A 21,091-nucleotide genomic window follows, 5' to 3' on the forward strand; every position below is an offset into this window, starting at 1 on the left:
GGCATGAACTCCACCTTACATTTTTTTCCATAATTTTCTTTCTTTCTTTCTTTCTTTCTTTCTTTCTTTCTTTCTCTCTTTCTTTTTTCTTCTTATATTTATTTATTGAATCATTGTGGGAAAAGTTACAAAGCTTTCAGATTTAAGTCTCGGTCATACAATGATCAAACACCGTCTTCTTCACCCTTCACCAGTACTCATTTTTCACCACCAAGAACCCCAATATACCCCACCTCCCACCCACCCAATGCCTATGAGGCAAATGATTTCTAACTAACTCTTCTCTACATTGATTACATTCATTATTTCGACAAAAGATGCAGCATGATTGCTTAGAATTTACCCCCCAACAATCAGAATGGCTGAAATGGCATTGTGAAATACATTGTTTTCTATATAAGGTTCGGAGTTCCGGGGCTGGAGAGATAGCACAGCGGGTAGGGCGTTTGCCTTTCAGGTGGCCAACCCGGGTTCGAGTCCCAGCATCCATATGGTCCCCTGAGCAATGCCAGGAGTAACTCCTGAGTGCAGAGCCAGGAGTAACCCCTGTGAGTGCAGAGCCAGGAATAACCCTTGTGCATCGCCAGGTGTGACCCAAAAAGCAAAAAAAAAAAAAAAAAGTTTGGAGTTCCTCCCCTCCAAGTTTCGCTCAGCAAGCAGAAGGAAAGCAAAGAGCTTGGGCCCAGTGGTTGATGCAGATTGCTGGGCCAGGCCGTCGATCAAGGGAGATTTGGGGATCTCTGGGACCCATCCTCGGGCCCAGTGCTCTACGGGGCCCCTAGCTTGGTCGTGTCCTACGAGTTGGGTGCGAGCCTGGCCTTTGGGCTCGCGTTGTGTTTGGACGGGCAGGTGGGTTGTTCAGGGCCCAGCTGCTGACACCTGATCCCGCCCTGGCCAGGTGGGAGGACGGAGATTGGCGGCTGGCCCCTGAGATGCCCAAGATAACCAGACAAGGAGATAACCAGAGTCAATCCCAGTCGAGTTGGGTGATAGGCTGAGATGACGCACCGAGCCGCTGAGGCAGATCCTGTCTGGAGACACTCGGGCACCTTGATCGCAGGCAGGCCTGACCTGGCGGGGGGCGGGGGCGAGTGGGCACCAACCTCGGTGTTTCCGTGGCTCAGAGCTTCCGTGCCCTTCGGCTTGCTCTGCTGTAGTTTTGTTTTTGGGTCACACCTGGACGTGCTCCGGGGTCACTCTTGGCTCTGCACTCAGGACTTACTCCTGGAGGTGCTCGGGGGTCCCTATGGGATGCCGGGATTGAACCCGGGTCAGTTGTGTGCAAGGCAAATGCCCTCCCCGCTGTACTAGACTTCTGGCCCCAAGGCCCAAAACTTAAAGAAAAATCCTTGCTGGGGTTTCCCCGTCCCTGGCGTCCTGTCAGCCTCGTGGGTCTGCACACGGCTTGTGCGACTGCCTCGAGTGGCCAGTGACTTGGGCGCCTGCGTGTCCTCCTGCTCCCCAGGGCTGCTCTCTTCCCGGTGCTCCCGGCCCTGCAGCCCTCAACTCCTGCCCTGTGTTCACTCCTCCTTTCTGTGGTGTCCCCCTCCTCTCTCGGTGGCCCTCCCCCTGGGGTCACCCCCCTTCCTGCGTGGTGCTGGGACAGCAGAGCTGCCGGGTTTGTGCCGGCTTTGTGCCAGGTGCACGGTTGACCCCGGGGGCTTGGATTCAGGACCTCCTGCTTGTGAGGCAGTGCTCAAAACCCCCTCTTGTACATTCCTCCCCTCCAAGCTGAAGGAACGGACTTGACCCACGTTCAGGCTCACACTTCTGCTTCCTGCCGAATCACTGCCGGCCGCTAGCAGGCCAGGACCCGTGTGCCACGCCTGTGTGAAGCAGGGACGTTCCAGGGCGTGAGCCTGCTAGCGTCTTTGTCATGGACACAGGTGGTCCCATCACAGGATTTAGGGTCAGGGTCCAAACACAGGAGCATGGGGGTGGGGGTGTGGGGGCTTGTTCAGGCCGGAGACTCTACTAGGCTCACACACAGCATTGAGTGCTCAAGTCTCAGGGAGACAGTGAGGCTAAAACACATTTTCTTTTGCGCTGTTTTTTTCTTTTTTTTTTTTTGGCCTTTTGGGTCACACTCAGTGATGCTCAGTGTTGCCTACTGACCAAGTAAAAGAATGCTTGATTTTTCATTCCCCCTTTGTCCTGCTCAAAGCTGGGCAACTTCCCAGTACAGGAGGTTTCAGTTTGGGGAAAATGCACCCTCGTAAATGATTTGTAAATGGTGTATGAGGAACAGCACAATCTTTGCAGTTATGTCAAAGCTATATCAAAGCAGGTCGTTCTGACCAATAGCATTATGCCGAAAGGGTCACCAGGTGGCTGACCAACAGTGCATGGCTCTGCTCATTGTCCCATCCACTTTCCCACGTCCCATCCCCTTTCCTTCTATTAGGTGGGCTGTGGAAACATACTTAAGTCTGTACTTATGCTCTGAATAAACGCAGGCATTCATGCCATCTCCTAAATGACGAACCCTGTGGGACTCGAGTGCTGATTTCACCCTGAGGGCCCTCCCCTGGCTCTGCCCCGCAGCGCCGGACGTGGCACTCAGGAATTACTCCTGGCAGTGCTCAGGACTGGTGATCGAATCTTGGTCAGCCGTGAGCAAGGCAAACCCCTCCCCACTGTGCTCTCACTCCAGACCCTCCTTTTGCATCTTTTTGTGTTATTTTCAGAATTGATTGATTTCCAAGTAGCGTTTGCTGGCCCTGATGTTCTCTGCAGAGTCCCTTGTTGCACACTGTGTTTCATGGGCACCTTGACATGAAGACTTGGCGCTTGCCTGGTGCATGGCTGACCCCATAGGTCCCCTGAGCACCGCCAGGAGTGATTCCCGAGTGCAGACCCAGGAGTAACCCTGAGCACTGCCGAGTGTCCCAAAAAACAAAAGGAAAGAAAGAAAATACGTATCCTTGCCCGGAAGGGTAGCCCAGGGCCAAAGAGCCTGCCTTGCCTGTGGTTGACCCCACCCCACCCTGTACGTCCCTTCCCACCCAGGTCCTGCCAGGATGAGCTCCCATGACTGGATCAGAGTCAGCCCTGAGCACTGTCAGATGTCCCGTCCTCAGCCCCCAGGTTAGGTCACTCCGCCCTCCCCACCTCCCCCCCACTCCCCGGTTCCCGCTCACTCATCCTCGAGGGGACCCGCACTCATTCAGCTTGTGCTCCCATCCGGAGCAGGCCAGGCCATACTCCTCTGTACAGCTCTCCGGCCTTAGTGGGATGGGCTACTCCCTGGCCACGGTGTGGCCGGTGTTGCTCACAGCACTGGGGTCACAGAGAGCAGGGCTGTCAGGGTCGAGCTCAGGGCCTTTGCCCTGTCGCTCTGGCCCCCCGCCCCCCCCCCCCCCCCCCGGCTCACAGATTTCCTGGCCCGGCTCCTGAGGAGGGCCCTGGGCAGGGTCACTGGGTCCAGGTCCCACTCGGGGGATGCTGAATGACCTCAGTTGGAGATCTGTAACTGACAAACATTTGTCAAAAGTTTTCTGAAACCACTTTCACAGGGCCCGGGGATCCAGAACTGGGCCCCGCAGGGACCAGAGGCTCGTTGGCCATGTAGTGCTGACTTCTGCAAGGGCAGCCCTCCGGAGCCTCAGTCAGACACTGACATCACGAAGGGTGGCGCCTGCCCCTTTAAGAATGGCCCATGATGCCCTCCTCCTTGCTGAATTCTAGTTCTACCTCAGAACATTCTAGACTCCAACTGCCATTTTCAGTCTCTCCACGAGACTGGCACGAGCCTGTTTGGCAGAGCTCAGTACTGAAGCTGCGAGTGCAGTGTGACACAGGTGAATCTGAGTCTCTGGGCTTTCTGCCCGCGTGCGCGTGGCTTTTTTCTCTAACAGTTCTTTAGTGTATGATAGTTTTTAATCTTTAGTTAGTTTAAGTTTTTTTACTAGGTATATATATATATATATATTTGGGTGGTGTGGGGGCGGGGTGGGGTGGGGTGGCCATACCTGGCTGTGCCCAGGGGTGACCCTGGCCGGCTAACGTCCCTGTGCTGACGGAGATCAAGCCCAGGACAACTGGATATAAGGCAAGTGCCCTCCCCACTGTCCTGCCTCTCTGCCCCTTGTGGACTTCTCTATTGAAATATGGAAAGACTCTGAAGTCAGTGGGCCCTCATTGGGGGCTGATGAGAAGCAGAGGAGAAGATATCACTCCCCCGGGACTGGCTGGAGCGCTGGCACTGCTGAGTGCGATGAGCCCCGCCAGCCCCACGACGCCCACTAGGCCTTCCCGGGGTCTTGGGCCAGAGTGAGGGGTTGCCCTTTTCAGGGAAAGGGAGTCGATCCTCGACCTCCTCAGGCCCCTGGGCCTTTGTCCTCCTCGCAGAAAAGCATTTCAGGAGATGAGCATGAAGCAGAAACATTTTATTTGGAGGCCTTTAGGAAGGGGAAGGAGGGAGGGAGTAACACGCTCGAGAGAGAGTGCAGCTTCTCCAGAGGTGCAGAAAGCCACTGAACATGTTATGTTGCTAGGTTGCATTCGGTCTGAAAGTCCACACCTCAGGAGGGGAGAAGCCCGTCACATGACCGACCTCATAGGCAAGAGCAGTACCTGGGCTCGGGCACACATGAGCGCCCTCCCTTTGTTCAAGGTGGCTAATCTAGGGATTTCCCCAGGCTGCCCCTGGTGGGAGTTTCTAGCTACCTAGAGTCTGTTGCTAGGGTGGTTGCCAAGGGGGTAGAGTTGAGTGGTCCATGGTCCTCTTAGAAATTTCTTTCCTGGGCTTTGTTCCTATTCCCTCGGGGGGTCCAGCCTGATCTGGGCCTCCTAATGTGGGTTAATTTTGACCAGACTTTGGGTTCCGTGCCCTCAGGTGGTCTTTTGGTGGCCATGAAGCTTTTGTTGACTTCCTCGGAGTTCCATTGCCATGGGGACGCTTCCCCCATCTACCTGTCTGCCTCAGTCCTGTGGGTTAAGAAATGGAGTTAATACTGCCTTGTGGTTATCCAACTTGGGCAGCATCACAAGGAACGTAGGAAACGCCGAAAACTCCTTCGCTCCCCTTTGGCGCAATTTTTTTTTCTTTTTGGGTCACACCTGGTGATGCACAGGGTTTACTCCTTGGTCTGCACTCGGGAATCACTCCTGGCAGTGCTTAGAGGACCATATGGGATGCTGGGAATCGAACCTGGGTCGGCCGCGTGCAAGGCAAGTGCCCTTCCCACTGTGCTATCGCTCTCCAGCCCCCCATGGCGCAGTCTTGCTGGGCCCTTTTCCCTGGCAGTTCTCAGCCCATAGAAAAAAGTGTGCCTGTTGCTTGCCTTAGCTTCTACGTGTAACCCCGGGCCTCTCGCACATACACATACGCACACACGCACACAGAAGACCAGCCATCACTGCTGAGTCGCCTGCCGGCTCGTCAGTGTCTGGACGGGGAAGTGGTCAGTGACACTCGCGGTGCTCAGGGATGATTTCTGGCTCCTGAATGTGTTTGGTGGTGGGAGTGATGGCAGGGAGGGCGTGATGGTCAGCTGCCCGCAGGGCAAGTACCTGTCCCCTCTGCTCTCTGGCCCTGAATCGGCAGTTGTTTGTTTGTCTGTTTTGGGTTGAGTTTTTGCGCAGAAATGACACTTGGTGGGCTCAGGGGGCTGTGCGGGAGACTGGGGGTCGCACTCGGGGTGGCGAGAGCCAGACTGGCAGCTCTCTGGGCTCCGGAAGCTGCTGTGGTCGCTCCCCTGAGACAGACTCTCTCCTCTGCTCTTCAGAGATTTAGTCCTGAGAACGAGTGTGCCTCAGAAGGCCCCACAGTGGGCTCGATGGTCGGGGCCTGGTAGTGGCCGCGGCAGCGTCTGACCGCCTGACCATGAGTCTGCTGAGGCCCAGCGGGCTGAAGTCCCCCACCAAGATCCTCAAGCATGGGAGCTGGGCCCTGAAGGCACCCTCGGCCGGTAAGTGCGCTCAGTCCAGGCCAAGGGAGACTCATTCCCACCCGGGAACCCCATCCCGAGTCCTCGCCCGGGAAGGGCTCCCTGAGCTGTAGACAAGTCCATGGTTCTGGGGACAGCTCTCACACACGAGTGTCACGTTCTGTGAGTTTAGTGTCACGGCAACTGGTGACAGCTGAGGCGACCAACACGCTCCCTTCTAACTGGTAGCTCCCTTGCCCAGGCTTGGGGACAGGCTTAGGGAGGTGGACTCACCTGGACTAGAGGGCCTCATTGCCGGCCAAAGCCACAGTACAGTGGGGAGGGCAACTGGCACCCCATGTGACTCTCCACCCTCAACCTCACCATGAGTAACACTGAACGGAGAACCAGAAATAGGCCCTGAGCACTGGCTGGGGTGCTCCCCCCCAAAAATAAAAAGAAGATGGGCCAGTGGACACAGCAGAAATAAGACACTGGGTTCGAGCTTTCACCTGGCTTGGTCCGTAGTATCAGGGGGTGTATCCAAAGATTTCCCCTGAGCTGCCCAAAGTATGACTGTGGCCTGGGATGCTGCGGTAGGTGAGCATGTCCGCTTCACGGCAGGCCCAGCCAGGCTTTGCCACAAGCAGCCCCCGTCATTGGCTGGGAGTAATCCCGAGCACTGCTGGGTTTCCCTCCCCCCCAACCACACTTTAACTGGACCTGCACAGGCCCTTCCTGTCCCTTCTGACCCTTCTGACCCTTTCTGCTGTTCCAGCTGCTGCTCCCGTTGAGAAGACCATGCCTGGGGAGAAAACCCCCATCGCCCCCTCCTCGGAGATGCAGGAGGAGTTTGTGGGCGACTTCCAGGTCGGGGAACGAGTCTGGGTGAACGGGAACAAGCCTGGATTCATCCAGTTCCTCGGGGAGACCCAGTTTGCCCCTGGTCAGTGGGCCGGGATTGTCTTGAACGAGCCCATCGGCAAGAACGACGGCTCGGTGGCGGATGTGCGCTACTTCCAGTGCGAGCCGCTGAAGGGCATCTTCACCCGGCCGTCCAAGCTGAGTAGGAGCTTCCAGGCCGATGATGAGACCAACTGCCGGCAGCCAGCGCCTGCCGCCTGGGCCACACCGCCCCTGTCGGCCTCCCCGGCCCCTGCCGGCACCGCGAAGGTGCCCCAGTCCCCCGCGAAGGAGTCACCGGCCACCCCTCACATCAGCAGCCTGACCAGGACGGCCAGAGAGTCCATCTCCAACCTCTCTGAGACCGGCTCCCTCAAGAAAGGGGAGCGGGAGAGGAAGCTCGGGGACCAGGTGCTGGTGAGTGCCGAGGGCAGCGGTCGCGGGTGGCTGTCCATTCGCCTGTCTGGTCCATCAGTTCCTCCAGACTCGCGGTTTGGGTGGAAGCAGGAGCAGCCGGGACGCCTGGTCCTGCAGTTTCCAGCGTGATGGATGCGTGCGGGGATGCTGCCAGTTTTACCAGTTTAGCCAAAACAGGGTGGAGGGGTCATGCCGTGGGGAGGGGTCATGCTTGGCACGCCTCTGACCCGGGGTTTAAGTCTTGGTCCCATGTACAGTCCCCCAAGCACATCCCGGAGGGATCCCTGAGCACCAAGCCAAGAGTAAGCCCTGAGCACTCTGACTGTGACTCAAAAACAAACCAATGAACAAAGTTGGATATCGGTTCTATTTCTCTGGTTTTCTATGTTTTTGTTTGGGGCGTCACAGGGTGGTCGCACACAAAGCCAGTGCCCTTCCCCCTGGAAGGGCACTGTCCAGCGCTTTGATTCTGTTTTGCTCTGTGTCCCGGGAGCCAAGCGTCAAGCCAAGGCATAGTGAAGGAGAACTGGAATATCGAACTCTGCTAAGATACGAGCATAGTCACTTTCCTTTAGCTGGTTTCTGGCTTAATTGTTCTCCAGCGGTGGGGTTGCCACTGCTCCGCTCCCACACCCACGGGGCAGCGACCCCCTCGCCACACCAGGTGGCTGGCCTGGGTCAGAGATTCCCGGGGGTGTGGTCAGCCAGGCCACCAGTGACAGCGAGTGGGTGTGAATGCCGCTGCCTTGCCTGGACACTGAGCAGCAGTGTCTGCTCACCCTGTAGGGGTTACGGGGGGAAATGGCACCTTGACCTTTGGGGTTTCTTCAGGAAATCCCGACTCTGAAGCCAGAATGTTCGTTTGCGGGGGTGGGGGCGCTGTGCGCAGTCCAGGGTGCCTGACCCACGTCCCTCCATCCCTCCGGCAGGTGGGAGGCATGGAGGCCGGTGTGGTGCGCTTCCTCGGGGAGACGGACTTCGCCAAGGGGGATTGGTGCGGCGTAGAGCTGGACAAGCCACTGGGCAAGAACGATGGTGCCGTGGCCGGAACGAGGTGGGTCCCCCTGCCCCCCCAGACAGCCTGGGGCCATGCAGGGTGCCCGGGAGGCGCTGAGGGGACTGCAGGCCACTTCACTTGGTTCTTAGGCGGGACCACTTCCGTTGGCACTCGTGGACCCTGCAGGGATGTGGGGACAGCCTGGGGCCCCCACATGCAGCTGTGCTCGGGCCGCAGGAACCCCCCGGGCGTGCTGTCGCCCTTCAGATGCCAGGGAGGCTGCTTGGAATCGCCCTTGGTTTGCGTGGTGGGGGTGGGCAGCGTGCGAGAGAGTGTGGGTGTCAATGTATGAGGGAGTGTGTATGTGAGCGTGTGAGTGTGGGGCTGTGAGAGTGTTGGTGGGGGCGTGGGCATGAGAGTGTTTGTGGGGGTGTGAGCGTGTTTGTGGGGGAGTGAGAGCGTGTCAGTGTTGGTTTGAGAGCGTGCAAGTGTTGGTTGGGGTGTGCATGTGTGTTACTGTGGGGCTGTGGGTGTGTGGGAGTGTTGGTTGGGGTGTGAGTGTGTGTGGGTGTGGGAGTGTCGGTGCGGTGTGAGTGTGAGTGTGTGTTGGTTTGGGTGTGAGTATGTGTGTTTCTGGGGAGTGAGTGTGTGTGAGTGTGGGGCTGTGGACATGTGGGAGTGTCTTTTGGGGTGTGAGTGTGTGTGTTTGATGGGGTGGGAGTGTGAGAGTATGGGAGTGTTGGTTGGGGTGTGAGTGTGTTTGTTGGGCTGTGAGAGTGTGGAAGTGTGGGAGTGTTGGTTGGGGTGTGAGTGTAAGTGTGTGTTGGTTGTGGTGTTTATGTGTGGGAGTGTTGGTTGGGGTGTGTGTGTGTTTGTTGGGTTGTGAGTGTGTGTGAGTGTGGGCTGGTGGAGGGTATGATGCTTGTTGGGGAGTGAGTGTGAGTGTGTTTGTTGCGGTGTGAGTGTGAGTGTGTTTGTTGGGGTGGGAGTGTGAGAGTGTGGGAGTGTTGTTTGGGGTGCGTGTGTGAGTGTGTTTGTCGGGGTGTGAGTGGGTGGGCATGTGGGGCTGTGGGAGCGTGTTCGTTTGTGGGGGTGTGAGACTGTGGGACTCAGTGGACTTCTGGGTCGGCGCTTGTGTCTCTTGCCGAAGGTGTTTTTGTCCCCCCCTCCTCGTTGTCCGCAGGTACTTCCAGTGTCAGCCCAAGTATGGCTTGTTTGCTCCCATTCACAAAGTCACCAAGATCGGCTTCCCGTCCACGACGCCGGCCAAGGGCAAGGTGGCCGCTGTGAGGCGTGTGATGGCCACCACCCCCGCCAGCCTGAAGCGCAGCCCTTCGGCCTCCTCGCTCAGCTCCGTCAGCTCCGGGGCCTCATCCGTGAGCAGCAGGCCCGGCCGCACAGGACTAGTAAGAAGCCCCCCACCACTGCGGGGTGCTCGGGCCCCCACAGACTCCCACAGCCCCAGGGGCAAGAGGCGGAGCAGGAGCACGTGGGCTGAGCAGCCTCGGGTGGCAGGCGAGTGGCTTCCCAGCCACCACCGGTGACAGGAGCAGGGATGGGCCTTTCCTGGGGTGCTCAGGGCTCCTCTCTGGCCTCAGGCCACCTTAGGGATGAAGTGGGGTAGCTGAAGGGGGTGCCTGAGGGTCAGAGCAGGGCCCAGAGACTCTGGGGAACGCTTGGCCCTTCATCTTGCTTCTTTGCTCTCTCCGTCTCTCCCTGCTCCCTCCTGTCCCTCTGCACCGCTGTCCACATGCAGAGTGGCCTCGACTTCTGTCCATTGCGGTGCCTCAATTCAAAGCTGGGGCCTCGTGGCTTCTCCCCTCACGTCTATCTGAGTCATAAACACTAAAGTGTGTCTGAATATGCAAGGGTGCCCTGAGATATTGTCCACAGGGAAACGGGCCCACGATGGAGAGTGTGTCCCGGGGGGCTGAATTTGCTGGGGGCTGCGCTTCCTGCCACTGCCTCTGCTCAGTGCATTGACTCTCGATGCGGAAGAGGAGGGAGTGAGTGTGTGTGCAACGGAAGATACAAAACAGATGACACGGGAACGGGAGCCAGGAGGCCACGCGCCGTGGGCACAGGCCTGGGGCCAGTCCTGTCTTGCTCGACCACCACCAGGTTTCCCTGCCCCACCTGCATCCTCACGTCCGACTCCTCCTTCCCTTCGCCTCACCATTTAGGAGGGGAGCAGACTCAGAAGCCCCTCTCCTTCCCTCGCGAGCCAGCCCATTTGTGGAATTTGGTTTTGTTTTTCTGCTTGACTGTGGACCACACCCTATAGTGCTTCGAGGGTCCGTTTGCAGTGCTGAGGTTGTGCCGGGGCCTCCCACCTCCAAGCAAGAGCCCTACGCCTGAGACGTATCTCCAGCCTCCCCCCGCTATCTTGTTTTGTTCTGTTTTGGGGTCACACTTGGCAGAGCTCAGGGCTTTCTCCCACCTCTGTGCTCGGGATTATTCCTGGCGGGCCTCCGGGATTGAGCCTGGGCAGCGCTGGGGCTTTGCTCTCCAGCTCTTTGGCCCCTGCCTTGCATATCTTTATGCAGGGTGGAGCTCACTCCTAAACTGAACATCACCGTTAGCGTCTATGACAGGAATATAGAAAGATTCTGTGTGGCTTCACGGAAGTATACCTCGACAACATAATTCCATAAGTGCACACACAAGCGTTCATACACACAGTCACTCATACATGTACACGTAGTGCATACCGTATATACACAGGCTTATGGGTATACACACACAGGCACATACATGCATAAACACAACGTGCGCATGCACACAGGTGCGTGTAGATATGCCCACCAGAACATACATGCATGCATACATACATACACACGGGTCCGTGCGTGCCCTGTGGAGGCCTCCCTGTTCGTCTGTTGGCTGAGTTGCTCTTCTGAGGTACCAGGCTCCCACAGAAGGCCTGGCCTTGCTGGGATGGAGCCTGGGGCCTCACAAACCACGCGCAGGGCAGAGGCTTTGGCATCAGCATCCTGAGTTCAGCTCTTGCCCCGACCTTGCCCAGCCCCTCAGCACGCGCCTCCCCCCATGCTAGGGGTGCTGCTTTCTCCCTGCTCCGGCGCCTGAACCTCACAGTCTCGTCTCCATAGTTGGCTGAAAGAAGCCCATCGCTCCTGTGCTGGTTTCCTCAGGGAGCTGTCTCAGGCCCAGGAAGCGTGTGCGTCTGGCCTGCCCCACCCGCTCAGGCCAGGAGGCTCAGGGAACACCGCCACCCGCCTTTCTTAGTTTTTATTTTTGCTCTTTGGGGTTCACCTGGCAGTGCTCAGGGACTCCAGGCATGGTGCTTGGGGGCTGCTCCCGGTGGAGGGGGGGTTGAGCCCGGGTCTTGGTGTTAGACCCCCAAGGCTGGCAAGCTCTTCCCAGCCACCCCTTGAAATCCGAGTTGACTGCAGTTCCCGGGAGCACTGCACATGGCTGGCCCGAGAGCTCGTGTGCTCCTAGAAATTTTAGTTATTATTTGGTTTGGGGGGCCACACCCAGGGGTGCTCAGGGCTTATTCCTGGCTCTCTGCTTGGGGGGTGGGGTCACTCCTGATGGTGCTGGATCTTGAACCTCTGCAAGCACCTTCCCCCACCCCCCCCAACAGACTCTTTGGCCCTGGGGAGGGCATTTAATCGGACCAGATATACTTTAAGTGTATCGGGAAATCACGGCCAGGTCCTTACGCACAGGCAAGGATGATCCCGCTCTCCGGACAGAACCAGGTGGCTCGAGAGCTCCCAGCAGGCAAAGCAGCATTGTACAGCCTGGGCCATGCTGGGCCAGTCGGTCAGGAGGCGTTTGGCAGCAGCTCAGATGATGCGGGGAAGCGGCAAGAGAACCTGCGGCTGGACCGCAGCAGGGCGATGGAACAGGGATGGCCGGGCAGAAGGAGCGGAAGTCCTGGCCATCGCCGCTGCAGCCCCCGCCACCCTGTGCCCGAAGAATGAAGATCAGGTCCCGCCTTGTCCCCTCCTGCAGGGGCCGTTATGCAGAGAGGGATCTGGGTCTGCAGAGCGACCATGAGCGACCACGAGCCCAGGATAGAACGGACAGGACCCCCGGTCCCCGCAGAGCTTCAGCCCACTCCCCTCCCCTCCTCACTGTCTTTGCCTCTTCTCTCCTTCCCTTTGTGCTTGGTCTTTCCCTGAGCTGCCCTTGCTGTCCTGCTCGCTGGGCGTGAGCCCTCACACATTCGAACCACTTTTTCCTTTTTTTCCCCTGGACTTTGGCCATGCCCCAGCAATACTCAGGACTTACTCTGGACTCTGCACTCAGGAGTCACTCCTGGTGGGCTCGGGACCCTATGGGGTGGGTACCTGTTATCCAGCTCGGGTCAGCGGCGTGCAAGGTCAGCGTCTTTCCCGCAACTTTATCATTCTAGCCTCTCATCTCCCATTTTCGAAAGCAGATGGCACAGGGGTCTTTTATAGGGTCACACCCAGTGACCCCCGGGGGCACGGGGCCATTCCCAGAGACAAGAGTCTCTGGTTACTGCTATTCAGGCATGGGGCGGGTGCCCGGGAGAGCGAGGTGAGCTGGAAGGAAGAGGAAGAGAGAAGGGACAGGCTTCCCAGGGAGACCCTGACGGACCTGCAAGGCTGAAGATGCTGGAGCTGGCCTCAAGCTCAAGCCAAGGGCTCATCCTTAAGGAAGCTCAGGCCAGAGCGGGCTGTGGAGGGGGCTGCCTCCGGCTCTGCAGAAGAGTCTCTGGATTCCCACGACGCCCGAGGTCAGTGGAGCGGCAGGTCCCGTCCAAGGATCTTTGGGAAGGTTTCATGACGTTTCTGCTGAGAGTCGCTGGCCCATATGCAAGGATGCAGCACTGCTCCATGTGCTTTGCCGAGGATCACCGCGAGCATGCCCGTGTCGGCCGGCCCCATCCCCTTCACGTCTCTTTTTCCTTTGCAGTTGCCGGAAACCTCCTCCCGCTACGCCCACAAGATCTCTGGCACCACCGCCCTCCAGGAGGCGCTGAAGGAGAAGCAGCAGCACATTGAGAAGCTGCTGGCCGAGCGGGACCTAGAGCGGGCGGAGGTGGCCAAGGCCACGAGCCACATGGGGGAGATAGAGCAGGAGCTGGCCCTGGCCGGAACGGGCACGACCAGGTGACGTCTGTGCAGACAGCAGTGCCGGGGCCGAGAGACACCTGCGGTAGAGGCTGGGCACGAGTTTGGTGCAGGCGGTGCAGGCAGAGGCCGTGGGTCCCCGTCTGCCGTCGTTGCGGTGGCGTCCGGCGCGTGGTTTGATCGCATGCGCCTTCTGCTCGCCCTGTGGGGGTTTAGGGAGTGCCGAGTTGTCCGCGCCGGTGCTTGCGTGGTGTGGTTCCCCTCTGGCCTTCCAGAACTGCCGTAGCTTAGGTGGGAGATGCATTCAGCTTGCCGTGGTGACAGGTGGCGATGCCAGCCCACAGAGGGCTGTTGGGGGCGGGCGAGGCCACTCACGCGCCGTTGCCTCTACAGCACGTCCTGGAGCTGGAGACCAAGAACGACGAGCTGCGGGCCATGCTGGAAGCGACCGACTGGGAGAAGGTGGAGCTGCTGAACCAGCTGGAGGAGGAGAAGAGGTGAGGCCGTGCCCGGAGCTGGGGGCTCCCTCGGGTGGGGCACTCCTGGCCTTCCAGGGCCGTGAGAACCAGAAACCAACGGGTGCCCAGTCCTGAGCGCGGCCTCAGCGGGAGGGCTGGGAGGGGGGGGAGCTCAGTGGAGCCAAGCCACCCCCGGCCCTCCCTGCTGTGTCCACCTGGCCTGGTATTCAGGAGGCCTGTGCTGGGTGGCAAGGAACTGTCCTAACCCAGTGGGGCCCTGTGGGAGTCCCTGTGGTTAAGTCCCAGGCGGGAGGAAACCCACAGTACTCATGGGGCACGACAGCAGACAGACAGGGCTCAGGCTAGGCTGCAGACAGACGGACGTGGTGCTCAGGCCGGGGTGCAGACAGACAGACATGGGGCTCAGGCCAGGCTGCAGACAGACGGACGCGGGGCTGAGGCCTGGCTGCAGACAGATGGACACGGGGTGCTGGCCGAGACCGCCTTTTCAGATGGGCTCCCGGCAGTGTGGTGCCCAGGGTCACTGCCAGTGCCTGGCTCAGCCCCTCAGCTCCACATGCTGACTCGACAGTCACTGGGAGCCCCTCTCCCCCGCCCCTCCCCTCCCCGCCCCCGAGTTGTTGGCTGCTTCTCCCCCAGGGGCTCAGTTGTTGTCCCAATGTGGAGACAGGCGCTGGCTGGGAGGGACTGGCAGGCGCCGCGGGTCAGTTTTTAACCACCTCTGTTAGCTGCGAGGCAGAAAGGGTTGATATGACACTGCACCTGGCGTTGGCTTGGCCTAGCTTCCTCCTGTAGCCTGCGGGTCCCACCCAGTGCTCGAAGCTGAGGGGACTCGCTGACTTTCTTTTTTTTCTTTTTGGGTCAACCCAGCGATGCTCACGGGTTACTCCTGCCTCGGCACTCAGGAATTACTCCAGGCATTGCTCCGGGGTCCACAGTGGTATGCTGGGAATTGAACCCGGGTCGGCCACGTGCAAGACAAACGCCCTGCCTGCTGTACTCTCGCTCTGGCCCTCCCCGACTCTCTCAGCCCTCCTGTGTGTGGAGCCGGGGGCTGGGTCAGGCGCATCTACAAGATGGTGGCCCTCATGGGGGGCAGCAGTGACGCCCCTCACAACGTCTCCCTCTCCCCCACAGGAAAGTGGAAGACCTCCAGTTCCGAGTCGAGGAGGAGTCCATCACCAAAGGCGACCTGGAGGTAAAGCCCGGGCAGGTCCTGGAGGCTTGCAGGGTGCAGGCAAGGATGCGGGGCGGCCTGGCCGACCCCGCCGGGACCACTTCTGCTGGAGACTCCGAATCAGACAGGGATACCTGGGGTCATGCACCTGGCAGGGCCCGGCTGACACATCTCTGCTCCTTGGGGCTGGAGGCTGCTCTTGATGAGTGTTTTTCTCTCGTTCTGACAGTCGGGTCTATGCCTTTGCCTCAGCTTTGATTTTCAGTCGAGCAGCACAAATCAAATCCTTTAGAACCCCATTTTTGGGAAGCTTTTCCTTAAAACAAGAAGAAGCAAAGAGTCAGTTTGGAAAAGAAAAATTTCTATTTCTGCTTCTTTTCCTTCCTGTTTTAAGTTCATGGAAATTTTGTTTTCCCACCAGAAGGAGGTGAAGTCCCTGCAGGCGGCCTCCGAGAAGCTCGCCAAGGAGAACGAGTGCCTGAGGACCAAGCTGGACCATGCCAACAAGGAGAATGCGGACGTGATCGCCCTGAGGAAGTCCAAGCTGGAGACGGCCATCGCCCCGCACCAACAGGTCATGGGCGAGCCGAAGGCATCCGTGAGCCAGGGCGTGGGCGCCGAGGCGGCCGAGCTGGCCGAGCTCAAGATGCAGATCGAGAGGCTACAGTTCGAGTACCAGCAGGAGGTGGAGAGCCTGAAGGCCCAGCAGGCGGCTGAGCGTGCAGCGCACGCCTCCGAGCTGCAGACGCTCAGGTCGCGGCTGTTCAGGACAGCCCAGGAGCAGAAGAACAGCCTGGAGGCCGCACGGGCCAAGCTCGAGCAGATCGAGGACCAGCACCTGGTGGAGATGGAGGACGCCCTGAACAAGCTGCAGGAGGCGGAGACGAAGGTAAAGCACCTGGACGGGTTGCGGGCCGTGTGTAGTCAGCAAGCCCAGGCCCTGGCCAATGCCACGGCACAGCTGGAGGCCACCCAGCAGAAGCTCTTGCAGCTCGATGGGCTCTGGAAGGCCAGTTCCGAAGGTCAATTGGGAATGGAGAAGCTCAGGCAGCAGCTCCAGGTGGCTGAGCGGCAGATTCAGGAGTTAGAGAATGCAAAGCGGGACGAGAGCTGCAGGTTGGTACTCGGGCGCCCTCGCCCACTTCCACGCTCGCTCCCTGCATGCTGTGTGTCAGTCTGCTCGCCGTGTTCATTCTTGGTGCTGACAGGTCTCCCGGTCACGTCCCGTGCGGTTCCCTCTGAGGGGACTGAGAAGGTGTCGGCACGATTCTGGGGCTGTCATTGGTTCCCAGCACCTGGATGCCGTGCTAGCCTTGGCCCCGGCTAATCGGGCCCGTCTGGGGTCTTTCTGAAACAGAGAATTCTTCATGAGGCCAGTGAGAAAACAAGATAGGAGCCCCCAGAGCAAACTCTGCCCCCGCCCCTTGGGCCCGCTGCATACTCGCCGAGTTCGCCCAGACACTTGGACTCGAGTCAGGCCGCGAGGGTCTTTCCCTGACCTTGCTGACCACCTGCTCGTGTGACGGGCTTTGCCATCCTCTCCCCGGAGCGCCTCAGTTCCCAGCTGGTGCTCGATGCCTCTGAGCCTCTGAGCTCCCTCAGGGCTGGTAACGTGGCCCATCTTGGTATTTCTCATTGCCAGCCCCTCCCTCCCTGCAGCACAAGCCCCCACCCAGCCCTGCAGAGATTTCATCCCTTTCAGCCTCTAAGGGGTGCTTGGGCCAAGTCCGCCTTCCCGCATGGCCCTCTGCTGGCCACGGGCATGGACTCTCATGGTAGCCCTGACCCTGGGGAACGAAGAGACAGTGAGATCTGGGCTAAGCCGAGGAAGCTGCAGTTCTCACCAAGGACCCTCGAGAAATGCCCTTTTCCTCCTATAGGATTGTCGTGGCAGGGACGCTCCCTCACCCCCAGCGCCCCCCGCGCTGGGCACTTTGTTGGAGAAACTTCTCTGTTGGCCAAGATGGAAGGGCTGTGGGCTTTGTAGACAGGACTGACAGACATAACAGAAGGGCCCAGAGATCCCTGGGAGTTCCCTTCAGGACTCAGGACTCCTTGGCTGGCATTCCAGAAATACCGGCTGAAACAAATGGAATCAATTCCTGGGACACAGCAGGGGATAGCTAACCCACTTGTTCGCATCAAGATGTAACAAACGTCAAGTTCTGGTGACTGCTGTCTAGTGGATTAGAGGGTCTTCATTTTAAATTTCATATTGAAACCCCTCAAACTTTTAAAGTCACAGAAAAGAAACTACAAGAAAGTAAATCTTGGGGGCCGGTATGATAGTACAATGGGAAGGGCATTTGCCTTGCACGCGGCCCACGTGGGTTTGATCTCCATCATCCCATAGGGTCACTGTCATTGTCTCTACCCTCCCGTTGTTTATCGATTAGCTCGAGCGGACCCAGTAGCGTCTCCATTGTGACACTTGTTACTGTGTTTGTCATATCGAATACGTCACGGGGAGCTTGGCAGGCTTTGCCGTGCAGGCGAGATACTCTCGGTGAGCTGGCCGGGTTACTGCCAAGGAGAAATTCCTGAGCACTTAGGGTGAGCTAAAAGGACAAAAGAGAATAAAAAAAGATAACCTTTTCTTCCCTTCCTCCCCTCCCTTTCCCTTTCTTCCCTGTTTCCTCCCTCCCTCTTTCCTTTGCTTAGCCTCCCTCCTCCCTTGCTTACTTCCCCCATTGGTGCTGCAGTTCCAACTCGGGCCTGGTGTATACTCCAGCCCTTTGTGCCGTCTCCTCGCCCCTGGAAAGTCAGTCTTTCTCAAAGGCTTTCTTATTTTCTGGCCACTCCAAAGTTAGGTCTAGAAAACGCCTCTGTTTGGGCTGTTTCAATAACCACTAGACAGTCATCACCAGAACTGCCGGCGCCAAGGCCTTGGCTTCACGAGCTTCAGGCAATCACACGCACCTCACGCCTCTGTTCTTCGGGGTTGTGTTGGGTCATGGGCTTCTCATACATGTTTTCTGTTTTGTTTTCCCCTTCCCGTTCCTGTTTGTCTCCTTGGTCCATTCACTCCATCCTTGTGACTCTGGTAGGCCGATAGCCTGGCCGAAGATCTGCAGGGGAAGGGGCTAGCGCTTCGTAGTCTTCAGGAAAACTTGAACGAAAGCGGCCGAGCTGAGGGACCGTGTGTGCGCGCGTGTGTGTGTGCATGTGTGTTTTTTGTGTGCATGCTGGTGAGCAGAGAAGAGGGGCCGTGTGTGTGCGGGTGTGTATGTTTGTGTGTTTGCGTTGTGTCTGTGTGTGTGTGTGCTCGTGTGTGTGCGTGTGTGCTGGGAGCGGGCAGGGAGCCGGCTGCTGACGGTGGCCCCTGGCTCCCCGCAGGAGGAGAAGGTGGACGTGAGCCGCAGCCAGTGCCAGGCTCTGCAGGCCGAGCACACCAAGGCCAGCGTGGAGAGCCAGGGGCAGTACGAGGAGGCGCCGCAGGCCCTGCAGAAGCTGCTGCAGCAGGCGGAGGAGAAGCTGCAGGCAGCGGAGGCGGAGAACGGGAGCCTGCTGCGACAGGTGGCCGAGCTGAAGTCGCAAGCCGATAAGGCCAAGGTGGGTGGGCGCAGGGCAGCGCCGCGGCTGATGGCGGCCGTCTCGGGGTCGGGCTCTGTTGGGGGGCCTCGGCCTGCAGCTGCAGACACCTCCCCCACCCGGCGGCGGCTGTGAGAGCAGGAAGGGGGTTGCTCCCGGGGCGCCCAGCAGATCATGCGGAAGCCCAGGGACCCCAGCTTGGGTTTTCCGTTTTGTTTTGAGCTTGTTCAGTAAGTTCAGGCCTTCGTGTTTTCACTTGATTGCTCAAAGGCATTTTTTAGTGTGTATCAGAGAAATGTTAAGGTTTGAGGCTCAGTGGAGAGAAATAGAGCGGCTGGAACTAGTGCAGCAAGAGGGCACTTGCTGTGCACGTGACCCACCGGGGATCCCCAGCATCCCCCATGGTCCCCCAAGCACCCAGGAGGAAGCCGTGACCTCTTCCGGGTGTGAACCCCAAAACAAAAAGGAAAAGAATGTACACACACATATATGTGTGTACATACATAACATGTACCTATGTGTCCATCTTTATATACATACAACAAGTGCATTTGAATACATATGTACGTATTTGGATACATTTTTAGTTTTACATGCTTTATATCATGTATAGTTTATATATTAATGTGTATGCATATACATATATGTGCTTGTATGTATATGTGTGTATACATATCTATAAGCCAATGGAAAGAAAACGGAAGCGGGGTTACATCAGAGGAAACCAGGGCTGCTGAGTGGCGGCCGTGGCCTGTGTGTGTGTTGGTGCCCGGCCTCTTTCCACCACGCACCGCAGCCAGGGCTACGTCTCCTCTCTGGACCACGTGCACGGCCCAGTTCTGTGGCCAGCAGCGTTGTGTGCATGCTCAGGTCAGTCCCATTCCGGTAACATGGCCGTCAGCGGTCAGCTTCCCAGCACATGCCAGTAGCCTGCTGCGGCTCATGACTGCTGAGCTGGACAGAGAAGATAGCCCTTGCTGCAGAAAGTTCTGGAAAGTACATGGCGGTTCAACTGGGGTGTGCATTGAGACTCAGAACTGAAAACGCACAACCCGTTGCTGCCGGGCAGGGAGAGCAGGTGAGGGAGACCCTGACCCGTGTGCGGCCAGTCCTCCTGGAGCCCCTGGGACCCTCCCAAATGACTGCAAACACTGCCCTCCCATTGCTCATCGATTGGCTCGAGCGGGCCCACTAATGTCTCCATTTTGAGACTTGTTACTGTGTTTGGCAAGAAAAACTTTTGGCTTCAGTCTCCAAAGCTTGGTGGATTCGTCTGGATTTTCTATAAAGTGTATAACTTTTGGGACTAAGTCCATTTCCTGCCTCTGTTTGTCCCTGTGAAAATCGTTTGACAAGCAGTGGTTGCTCTTCCCTTCCCCTCCTGCACAAAGTTCCAAAACAAAATACTTTTTGTAGTTCTTTGAATTGTATTGAAAACTAGTTTTTGAATGCATCCCTTCTAGGACAGAGTGATGGATTTTATAATAGAAGAATTGAAGTAGGGGGAAAAACCTTATGCCCCAATGTCAAGATCCAACTGTACTTACACCTTCCGGGGAGCTGTCAGGAATCATTTCAGACGGCATTTCAAAAATCAAATCGGCTGATAGTAGAATGGGTAGGGTGCTGCCTTGTACTCAGCCAACCCGGGGTTGATCCCCAGCATCCCGTATGGTCCTCCGGCCCTGCCAGCAGTGATCCCTGAGCACAGAACCCTGAGCGAGACCCGAACACCAGCAGGTGTGGGGCCCCCATCCACAAAATAGGCAGGTAGTTATGTTGACGCTAAGAAGCTAACTGTGTTTGAGCCTCTCCATCCTGAGTCTGTGTGTGCGTGTGTGTGTGAGTGTGTGCGCGTGCGCGTATACACGCGTGTGCAGGTAAGACTACTCTGCCATTTTCATTTCTGGTATTTAGGCCACATGAAGTGCTGGGCTTGCGTGTGCCTGCTTGATCTCATTCTTGTTTCCATTCTTCCCCGCTTTTTGTTTCTGCAGTCCTTAACTTGCTTATTAAGCTCGGCCAAAGAAGAGATGGAGCTGATGTCAGAGGATCGCAGGGCCCTGAGGTCAGAGAATGAATTGCTGGCGAAGGAGAAGCTCTGTCTGAAGTCCGAGAGAGGGTGGTTTCAATTGAAACTCAGAGAAGCGGAGGCCAAAAACTCTTCGCTGCGGGAAGAGCAGAGGAAGCTCTGGCTGTTGAACCAAGCGATTCGCTTGGATAAGGAGAAGGTCATCGAGGCGAGGTGGGCAGCCGAGAAGCTCTGCCAGCAGGAGCGGCTGGACCGAGAAGCCCTCGAGGCGGAGAAAGAGAAAGTGCTGGAAGAGGGCAGGGCGGTGCAGGAGGAGCTCCAGAGGGTGGGCGCGGAGAAGGACGCACTGCAGGTGGCCAAGCTGGGGCTGCAGACCCTGGTGGAGGAGCTGGAGATGAGCAAGAGCAGCCTGGTGGCCGAGTGCAAGAAGGGCCTGGAGGAGAGGGGCCAGCTGGAGGAGCATGTCAAGAAGCTAGTTCTGGAGAACCTATCCCTGGCCAAGGACAAGGACAACATCATCCAGAAGCTGCAGTGCTCCTACGAGGAGCTGGCTCGGGAGCAGAAGTCGCTGGTGCAAGAGATCGAGGAGCTCACGGCTGAGAAGGAGGAGGCCGCC

At 57.8% G+C, this 21,091-nt stretch overlaps 1 protein-coding gene across 1 annotated transcript in view; it reads left to right on the forward strand.

The window, feature by feature from the left end:
• The first annotated feature begins 5,827 nt into the window (after window positions 1–5,827).
• LOC130024595 (CAP-Gly domain-containing linker protein 1-like) overlaps window positions 5,828–21,091 on the forward strand; it is a 50,465-nt gene continuing 35,201 nt past the window's right edge. The window contains 10 exon segments of the mRNA XM_056115304.1: window positions 5,828–5,912; window positions 6,649–7,190; window positions 8,120–8,244; window positions 9,371–9,593; window positions 13,099–13,273; window positions 13,276–13,295; window positions 13,650–13,753; window positions 14,873–14,930; window positions 15,331–15,987; window positions 18,249–18,464. Of these exon segments, the coding sequence (XP_055971279.1) occupies window positions 5,828–5,912; window positions 6,649–7,190; window positions 8,120–8,244; window positions 9,371–9,593; window positions 13,099–13,273; window positions 13,276–13,295; window positions 13,650–13,753; window positions 14,873–14,930; window positions 15,331–15,987; window positions 18,249–18,464 (2,205 nt within the window).

The sequence above is a fragment of the Sorex fumeus genome, unplaced genomic scaffold (assembly GCF_029834395.1).
Source record: "Sorex fumeus unplaced genomic scaffold, SorFum_2.1 ptg000029l, whole genome shotgun sequence".
Classification (NCBI taxonomy): Eukaryota; Metazoa; Chordata; class Mammalia; order Eulipotyphla; family Soricidae; genus Sorex; species Sorex fumeus.